This window comes from Cyprinus carpio, chromosome B22 (genome assembly GCF_018340385.1).
Source record: "Cyprinus carpio isolate SPL01 chromosome B22, ASM1834038v1, whole genome shotgun sequence".
NCBI classification, from domain to species: Eukaryota; Metazoa; Chordata; class Actinopteri; order Cypriniformes; family Cyprinidae; genus Cyprinus; species Cyprinus carpio.
Genome location: NC_056618.1, coordinates 9735193 through 9745893, shown reverse-complemented (window position 1 = coordinate 9745893; position 10701 = coordinate 9735193). Strand labels below are relative to the sequence as shown.

General features: G+C 34.3%; 1 protein-coding gene across 1 annotated transcript; it reads right to left on the bottom strand.

Moving 5' to 3' along the window:
* Positions 1 to 1155: 1155 nt before the first annotated feature.
* LOC122141474 lies at positions 1156 to 10219 on the bottom strand. Its single transcript, XM_042748969.1, has 4 exons — positions 9915 to 10219; positions 2982 to 3349; positions 1397 to 1637; positions 1156 to 1199 (listed from the first exon to the last, which is right to left on the bottom strand). The coding sequence occupies exons 1-4, from the start codon at positions 9970 to 9972 to the stop codon at positions 1156 to 1158; spliced, it is 711 nt and encodes a 236-aa protein (XP_042604903.1). The 5' UTR covers positions 9973 to 10219.
* Between the last annotated feature and the right edge of the window lie 482 nt (positions 10220 to 10701).

Here is a 10701-nt window from a genome sequence, read left to right as displayed (position 1 = left end):
AACTACGTGTCAGTGATCTCAGAAGTTTGGTCTGTGTCAAATAAATATATTTTCTATTGATGTAAATCAAAAATAGATATCTGTCCACATTCACAAAAAAAGTGTAGATCCCTCTACAATAAGCAACATATCTCTAAACTTTTAGAATATTCATTAAGTTTTAGTCTTACAAGACTGTGAATACAGTGAATTTGTATGTAGAACATTATATTTTGCGATTGACCATTCTGAGTTAAGTAAGTGAAGGGAAGGATGGGTGAAGGAAAGGATTGGGGAAAAGGAATAAAAATATAGGTGGAGAAAGAGGCTTTCCCACATCTTCTCTCAGTGATCTGTATCTCAGGAGTCTGTATCTGTATCTGAGGTTCTTCCAGCCTTACAAATTAGAATAATTTTCTTCTGTTTCTAAAAAGCAGCTTTCCAGAGTATTCATGTTTTTTACTCTCGGACATGTGATCTCGTCTGAACAAAATAAATGAACTGGAAAAGATTTCTACATCAAAGAAGGTGGATCCCAGAAGCCACGCACTAACTATTGCATAACTGCCACAGACCAATTCAAAAGAAGTATTTTCAAATTCCCAAACTAAAACAAAACCAACTTTGTTTTGGCCTAATTTTGTTCAAAATGACATCATACCAGTTAGTTATTCAATTTAGCTTGAAGCACATCAGTGTTGACAGTTCTCAAAGAAGTCAATATGTTGTAAATTCATAGTGTAGGTATTTACAGACAGATTTTGTGCACATAGTATCTTACCTCATCATTGTCCTGTGTCCTTTTTTCTGCTTGAACAATAACAAAAATTGACTTTGGTCAATCAGAATAAAAATGCATACTTTTATGTATTTGAAAAGATTTGAATTTATTTCTTTTTGTCAGATCATCTGAATGCAATACTTGCCATTTTGTTTTCCTTGTGCAGATCGCCTTGCAGCAACAATAAATCACACCAGCAGCTGAAACCAGCAGAACAGCAACAACAACAGCAACAACAGCAGCAACAACAGCAGCAACAACAAGCAGCAGCAGCAGCAGCGACAACAGCTGAATCTGGAACAACTGAAGACAGACAGTCATTTTTTACTAGAAATGGACTGATAAACAATGATACTAAAACCTTGATATTTAGTAGAAAGTTGTATGACATTGATTTATTTGATAAAGATGTAATCTGGTGGGTTTGTAAAAACAGCAGCTAAAACAGCAAGAAAAAACAAGAAACAGCAGTGTTCAGAGTTACATATTGACCTGTGTGTTGTTAGTTTCATATATTGAATCGAAGTTCACTTCTTCAAACAGCCAAAATGAAAACATTTACTGGGTCTATTTAAATGTATCAGAGTTTAAAATGGTTCAAGTGAAAAAGCACAGAATGACTAAAATGATACCCACCAGTGACAGTAACACTGAATGTCTTGAAGCTGAAGCTCCTTATGATGATCTTTAGTTTATATTCTCCAGAGTCTGTGGTTCTGGTGTTTGTGATGGTCAGAGATCCAGTCTGATGATCCAGCTTCAGTCTGTCTCTGAATCTCTCTTTACACTGAACATCTGTACAGATCTTACGCAGATCTCCAGTGATTTCAGCGATGAGAGTGTCATTAAAATACCATGTCTTTAAACCATTTGGGTTTTTTAACAATTAGACTAAAGTGAAAGATTCTCCCTCTTTCACTGACTTTCTCTTCATTTTATCTCGTTCAGCAGCAGAAACATCTGAAACACAAATGGATATTTATGGATATTCATGTTCTTTAAAAAGCAACATGTATCCACACCCCAGATGCATCCTAGGTGTATATGACTTTCTTTTTTCAGACAAATCCAGTCAGAGTTGTATTAAAAATATTCTTTGATCTTTCAAGCTCTATCGTTGCAGTCAGGGGGTGTTGCATTGCTTCAGTCCAAAAGATGTGAAATAAAAAGCGCCCTTCCGTAAAAAAAAAAAAAAAAAAAAGTGTCTCACACGGCACCGGGGTGTGAACAAAGGCCTCCTGTAGCGAATCAATTAGAAGTCACTAATTAGAAGTACAAAACGAGGATTTGTAAAGAAGAATGTCAGAGGATTTCGATATAAGCCAAGAGGAGACTGGATTTCCTTTGCTAAAGTAAGGAAACTTTGCTTCTTTTACTCCTGTAAACAACATTTGTTTTTCACGAGACTGACCGGTGCATGCGCAGCACTGACCTCATACATCATTCCTCCTGAACTGCTTCTGTGTACAACTGTTGGCGCAAGCTAGATTAAAGTGATTATTACGTTTTGAATATGGATATTTTTTTTCTTACAAAAATGCATCGAGTCGTTACAGAGGCCTTTGTTCACCCCCCGGAGCTGTGTGAGACACATTTTTTTTATGTAAGGGTGCTTTTTATTTCACGTATTTTTGGACTGAAGCAATGCAACACCCACTGAGTGCCATGAAACAGCTTGAAAGATCAAAGACTATTTTTTTATATAACTCTGATTGGATTCGTCTGAAAGAAGAGAGACATATACACCTAGGATGCCTCGGGTTTGAGTAAAACACAGCCTAATTTTCATTTTTGGGTGAACTAACCTTTTAAAGAACTGTGGATATGAAATTAATAAAACATGACCTCTTGACTTTCTGTCTGAAAAGCAACAATTTTTTTAACATGTTGTGCTATGAACACACATTTTAAACCAAATACTTTACACTTTGGACTCCTCATGGGAGAAAAAAAAGACTGTAAAAAAGAGATGTATTTAAATAGATGATTAGTAGAAAGTAACTGATAAAAATAATAATAAATAATAAAAATGAAATGTTGTAAATAACACTGAACTAAATTTATATTTAAGTCTACAAATACCACTTTAACAGTTAATGTATTTTTTTGTTTTTTTGTAAAATCATCTTTATAATGTATGTAAATTAATATACATGTAAGAAGAAAAACCGCTCTAAATTTCACAGCAAAATGATAACTAATAACACATGAAGAGATTTACATGTACAAGGGTACCTTTTAAACATGACTCCCCATGTACAGTAACACTGAAGCTATTTTCATTGTTGAAGTTGATGCTGCTTAACAGTAGTTTATAGAGTCCAGAGTCTGTGTTTGTGATGTTCATGATGGACAGAGATCCAGTCTGATGATCCAGCTTCAGTCTGTCTCTGAATCTCTCAGTATCTCCATTACACTGAACATCTGTACAGATGTTACGGAGATCTCCAGAGATTTGAGCGATGCGAGTGTCATTGAAATACCATCTAATTCTGTCTTGTTGGTTTGTTTTAACATCAGTGTGTAGAGTGACTGAATCTCCCTCCATCACAGACACTGTCACTCTGTCTGTATCAACGCCAGATGCACCTGAAGAAGAAATATATCACAATTTTTTTAATCAATTCACCATTTTTTTCCAAATGAATGCAGATTCTATGAAATAAAACTGCTCTGCATTAATGACAACACCATTGCATTTGAGATGTCAAACACTTCCCCTTAAAAGAAAGTACTATAATAATACACAAATGAACCCAGTTCAAAATGTTAATACCATTGATGCCTAATACTGTGCCACTATTTAAATGATCAAAATCAAAAGTTTGAACCTTGATTCTTAATACTGTGTTGCTACAGTGTTTGAATTTTGTGCATATTTGAACCCTTTCCAGTGACTGTATGATTTTGAGATCCATCTTCATACTGAAGATAACTGAAGGACTCACAGACAAATATTACACAAGGAAAAAACATTCAGCAATGCATAAGGAAATAAATAAATAAAAGCCTTTGAATGATCTGTGTTCTTCAGTAGAACACAGACAACCATAGAAAGGAATCTGAGATCTGTAGATGCATACCATGCAAATGAATGACTGCAATAATTTGGAGAGTCCAAACATCATGCATGCACCTCCTGATCAATTAATTTCTAATAGCAAAATGATAGGTTTGTCTATAAAAAAGAAATCCATAAATACACCCTAAAATAAAAATGATCTTCCTGTCAGCACTCAATGTATCTATTATTTGTGCGACACATGTTCGCTGTGTTCATGTGAGAAGAAGAAAGCGATTCTTTGACTGTGATAGAGAATAAAAATCATGTGAAAGTTCAGACATTTCAAACAGTATCAGAGCCCTGGTCAGAAACACTAATTTCAAGTTTATAGTGGTGGACATTCATTCTGTCCTATGGAGCTTGAATTGCATTCGGATTAAAATGTATGTTTTGATGAAGAAAGTAACCTTGGATGGCATCAATGTATGAACAATGAGAATCTTTATTTTCGAAACTACTGTACTATTAAAAAAAAAAAAAAAAAAAAACACACACACACATCACACCAGCTCTGGATAAATCTGGAAAGAAGTGAAAAAAAAAACACACACACACACACACATCACACCAGCTCTGGATAAATCTGGAAAGAAGTGAAACTGGTCAAACATCAAGAAGACAAGACTGATGAAAACTACCCAGGTCTGAGAGGAAAAACATTAAGAAAATGTTAGTGACTATATTTAGCACATGAAGACAAAAAAAGATCATAAACTTGTAACTGAAACAGAAAATGAACTCTTAAGTATAGATTAATGCAAGCAGAAACTTTTCAAGTAGCCTAAATAAATTAGGCTTTATGTTCGCTACAGCTGAGAGACTAAGTCTAAAAAAAATGTTTTGGAATTAACAAACAGAGGCCTGGGATGAGACATGCTAGAAATCATTACACACAAGAACGTTTTATAGACAAAAACCAGACAAATGTCTTGAAATACAACATCTGAACAATGTCTTGAGGTGTGGTGACTGTGGAAGAATAACTAAAATTTGCATAAATTAGTTGCTGTTATAATCGGAGATCACTGACTAGCGAAATGCCTCACCCACTGAGAACTGTCTGTCTGCAACATGTTTCACAGCAAGTAATACAGTCAATGATATCTCCATAAATGCCTTGCCATGGTCATGCACAAAAATAACAAGAAACAAACAAATAAATGCAAAATAAACATGAGAAGCATTACTGTCAAATATAAGAACTGGGCTGGTTTGGCTTTGCAGACCTGGCAACCCTGCTCATTGCTGGTAGCACCTTCTGTCCAGTTATTTCCCCACCACCTATGTTTTGTTAATAAAATGAACAAATTAAATTATGGTAGTCACATGTATAATCATGCCAGGGATTTAATTTTCTATATGTTTAATATTTATTTTTATATTTGTTTTATTATTTATAATAATAATAATAATAATAATAAAACTATGGAATGCCATAAAGAAACATTATTTGCGCTTCGGAGAAACTCGGTCACACCATCTACACTGAAAACTTTGTTGCGTGTCTACATGGCGCTGCGTGGTAGTGATGGCTGTGAAGCTTCGAAACCTTTGCAAATCTTATAAAAAAAAGGGAAAAAAAGTGGGTTGGAGCACGTATCAAACTGAAACAAGAGTCAATTAAAAGATAACAGGCTAATTGAAAACACATTATACATGCATTTCTTATGTAAAAGTAGTTTATTGTTTAATTGTATTTAATGTATTAAACTTTCAATAAAATTGATTTATTTATGGATTTGTAAAATGTTTTTGTAAAAGATTTTATGCATGTTTTGGCCTGAGACATTTGATGTTGGAAATTAATTTTATAAATTAATAAAAAATAAAAAATAAAAAAAAATGTTTTCTGCAAATTCTTGTATCTCCCAAGTACCACTGTGGTGACTGTAATGTTACTTTACGGTATCATTTTTTTTTTTTTTTTTACAATTTTATTAATATTGGTAATTAATATAATATATATAATGTATATATATATATATATATATATATATATATATATATATATATATATACTATATATGTATCTATATATATATATATATATATATATATATGTATATATATATATATATATATATGTATATATATATATATGTATATATATATATATATATATATACAGAGAAAGAAAAAAAAAAAAAAAAAAAAAACACACACACTTTTTTTTTTTTTTAAATTTTTCACTCTTTGTTATATTGCAGCCATTTGCTAAAATCATTGGAAATCATTTTTCCCTCATTAATGTACACACAGCACCCCATATTGACAGAAAAACACAGAATTGTTGACATTTTGGTTACACTTTATTTCGATAAAGTTAATTTGTAACTACATGTCAACTACATGTCAACTACTTCTCATTCATTTGCAACTACATGTCTACTAACTCTAGACTGTTAGGGTAGGTTTAGGGTTAGTGTTAGGGGTAGGTTTAGGGTTAGTATAAGTTGACTATAAGTTGACAAAGAAAGTGTTAAAAGATATTAAGCAGACAGTCTACTAATACTCTACTAACTGCTAGTTGACATGTAGTTGCAAAGTTACTTACTGTTAGCAGAATGTCTAAAGTGGACTAAAGTGTTAGCGACATTTTTTGTATTCAGACCCTTTGCTGTGACACTCATATATTTAACTCAGGTGCTGTCCATTTCTTCTGATCATCCTTGAGATGGTTTTACACCTTCATTTGAGTCCAGCTGTGTTAGATTATACTGATTGGACTTGATTAGGAAAAGCCACACACCTGTCTATATACGACCTTACAGCTCACAGTGCATGTCAGAGCAAATGAGAATCATGAGGTCAAAGGAACTGCCTGAAGAGCTCAGAGACAGAATTGTGGCAAGGCACAGATCTGGCCAAGGTTACAAAAAAAATTCTGCTGCACTTAAGGCTCCTAAGAGCACAGTGGCCTCCATAATCCTTAAATGAAAGACGTTTGGGATGACCAGAACCCTTCCTAGAGCTGGCCGTCCGGTCAAACTGAGCTATCTGGGGAGAAGAGCCTTGGTGAGAGAGGTAAAATAAGAACCCAAAGATCACTGTGGCTGAGCTCCAGAGATGCAGTCGGGAGATGGGAGAAAGTCGTAGAAAGTCAACCATCACTGCAGCCCTCCACCAGTCGGGGCTTTATGGCAGAGTGGCCCGACAGAAGCCTCTCCTCAGTGCAAGACACATGAAAGCCTGCATGGAGTTTACTAAAAAACACCAAGATAGAACTTTTTGGCCTTAATTCTAAACAGTATGTGTGGAGAAAACCAGGCACTGCTCATCACTTTTCCAATACAGTCCCAACAGTGAAGCATGGTGGTGGCAGCATCATGCTGTGGGGGTGTTTTTCAGCTGCAGGGACAGGACGACTCGTTGCAATCTAGGGAAAGATGAATGCGGCCAAGTACAGGGATATCCTGGACGAAAACATTCTCCAGAGTGCTCAGGACCTCAGACTGGCCTGAAGGTCACCTTCCAACAGACAATGACCCTAAGCACAGAGCTTAAAAAAATGAAGGAGTGGCTTCACAACAACTCCGTGACTGTTCTTGAATGGCCCAGCCAGAGCCCTGACTTAAACCCAATGAGCATCTCTGGAGAGACCTGAAAATGGCTGTCCACCAACGTTTACCGTTCAACCTGACAGAACTGGAGAGGATCTGCAAGGAGGAATGGCAGAGGATCCCCAAATCTAAGTGTGAAAAACTTGTTGCATCTTTCCCAAAAAAGACTTATGGCTGTATTAGATCGAAAGGATGCTTCTACTAAATACTGAGCAAAGGGTCTGAATACTTAGGACCATGTGATATTTCAGTTTTTCTTTTTTAATAAATGTGCAAAAATGTCAACAATTCTGTGTTTTTTCTGTCAATATGGGGTGCTGTTGTGTACATTAAAGAGTGAAAAAAATAAGGAGGTCTGAATACTTTCCCACTGTATATATATGGCTCTGACCATCATGGCCTCCTAACAATCCCCATATCTACTGTTTGGCTTCATCACTCTGTCTCCTCTCCACCAATAAGCTGGTGTGTGATGGGCGTTCTGGTGCACTATGGCTGCTGTCGCATCATCCAGGTGGATGCTGCACACTGGTGGTGGATGAGAAGATTCCCCCTGTCAATGTTAAATGCTTTGAGTGTTTAGAAAAGTGCTATATAAATGTAAGGAATTATTTTTTTAATTATTATTATATAGACATATTTTAAAAATTCATAAAAAAAAAAAAAAATTAAATTGATTTATGCAAACTCTTTTTCCCTGCTTGTTCTTGTTCTTCACCTGCCCAAGTACCACTGCGGATTTCCATGTTGCTTTAATATATATATTATATATATATATATATATATATATATATATATATATATATATATTATATTATATATATATATATAATATATATATATATATAACCATTTTTAAGTTCTCTGAGTCCTGTGGTCTTGAAAAGGTGTTTATTTTAATATAGATATATTTCCACTTGACTTTATTTTTGACTTTATAACGCGTTTCGAGAAGCCTTGCTTGTGCAGCTCAACAATCCTGCCACATTCAGTTCCACATTCATGTTTTAAAACTTCATTTGTGGAATAAATTTTCATTAGTTTTAAAAAATGTCTCATTGGGTTTATATTGAGTACATTCACACTGAAAAATATAAAGAAAATCCTTCTGAAATGAGAACGATGCCTTAGAACATTATGGATGGAATACTGGATTGACTTGTTGGATTGTTAAGAAATTCTACCAGTCACCATAATGAAGATATGTGCCACAATATACAAATTAATACTACAACCACTGTACTAACAGTAATACCTTTGTGACAGTGGTGATCTTGCTGGATAGTGACAATAACATAGTGATAATGGAAAAGTGCATTTTTATGGTGGATTTTGTGGTGTTTTATGGAAATTTTATTTTTATTTGGAAGACTGGATGTTGTATTTGGAAGACCAGATAAAATATTAAATTGGTTTAGGTTATATAATTGTTTTTTGTAAACATTCAGCTATAAGTCATGACATGTTCATGTTGTGTGTCAACACAGAGAAACCGCACACACAAGGCAGGATGAGAATTACTAAAACCTTCACTAAGCCAAACATAATGTCAAATACACAGTCAATATCACATCCTCATGGTTATCCCAAAGCCAGCCAAAAGTAGATAAGAGTCTACAGGTCAGTTTGTATATTGATATAACAAGGTAAATAGTATTGGTCATGATTTTGGCATGAGGTTATTTAGGAATGAAACAGTATAGTAACATGACAATCACCACAGCGGTACTTGGGGTGGTGAAGAATAAGAATCTGTTGGAGTTTGCAGAAAACAATTTGATTGCCTTTTTTTTAATCTTTTTTTTATTATTATTTTATTTATTTATTTATTTGTTTATTTATTTTAATATGTCTGTACGGCAATGCAAATAGCATTGGTCAGGACTTTGGTAAGCAATTATTAAAAAATTATACAGTAAAGTAACATGGAAATCACCACAGTGGTACTTGGGGAGATGAAAAACAAGAATTTGGTGAAGAGTTTGCAGAAAACGATTATTATTATTATTATTATTATTATTATTATTATTAATAATAATAATAATAATAATTTTTAAAATTCACTTTCAACATCAAGTGTCTCAGGCCAAAACATGCATAAAACATTTTACAAAAACATTTTACAAACCCACTGCAAATGTTTTACTGAAAGTTTAATACATTAAATACAATTAAACAATAAAATGCCATGCAATAAGAAGTGCATGTATAATGTGTTTTAATTAACCTATTATTTTCGATTAATTGACTGTTGTTTCAGTTTGATACGCGCTCCGACCTACCGACAGAATACAGTACAGTACAGTACAGAAGACAATGGCTGCTGCTGCTGCATGATGTAACCCGTTATGACAAACCATTCCTAACACTGTCCTACTAGACACGCCTATCTGACAGCTTCTGTTGTGCCCACGAAGCATCCTACGCATGTTTGGTACTATTTTTACTGAAAACATGTTTTAACCGCAAATTTCGGTTAGCACAAATCGCTAGAACACAGAAAGAAAGATATTAAGCCTAAATGTCTTACCATGGTCGAGCAAACAGCAGAACAATAAGGGCGAAATAAAGAGCAGCTTCATTTTCATTAGGTTTTCTAAAAAAATAAAAAATAAAAATAAAATGCAGATGTTGAAACAAAGTGCTATGTTATTTCTTTTCAGAAACCCCGAGGCTATTGTGTCTTCTTCTTCTTCTTGTTTCACAGCGGTTGGTATCCAGTGTACTGGTGCATTAAGAAACCGTTGTGTCACGAATGAAAGTGAAAGTATAACTTGAGAGGATCCATGCGCACTGCAGCAGATGAATGAGACGTGTTGTCATGTTCTTTAATCTGCATTAGTGCTGTTTGTAAAGAGCTGTGTAAATGCTGTTTGATAGTGATTTTTTAGTATTTTGTTGTTTTCGGATATTATTTTAGTGGTTTTTGATTTTCTCTCTCTCTCTCTCTCTCTCTCGGTGGCTGCTGTGTTTCTTAAATTAATACAAGCAAAGCATGCTGGTAAATAAATAAATAAATAAATAAATGTAGCCTGACTAAAGATTAAAGATTCACCTTACATTTCAGAAATATAAGTGGATGGAAGATATAAAAAAAAAAAAAAACCTTGATTGGGGTCAAAAAAATATTATTTTAATGTGATGCTCATTTTAAATGGGTCATATAAAGGGTGTTCTTGTGGTTCAGTGGTAGAGCATTGCGTTAGCAGCACAAAAGGTTGTGGGCTTGATTCCCAGGGGACACATGTTATGTAAAAAAATGTTAGCCTTGGAGTTGCTTTGGATAAAAGTGTCTGCTAAATGCGTAAATGTAAATA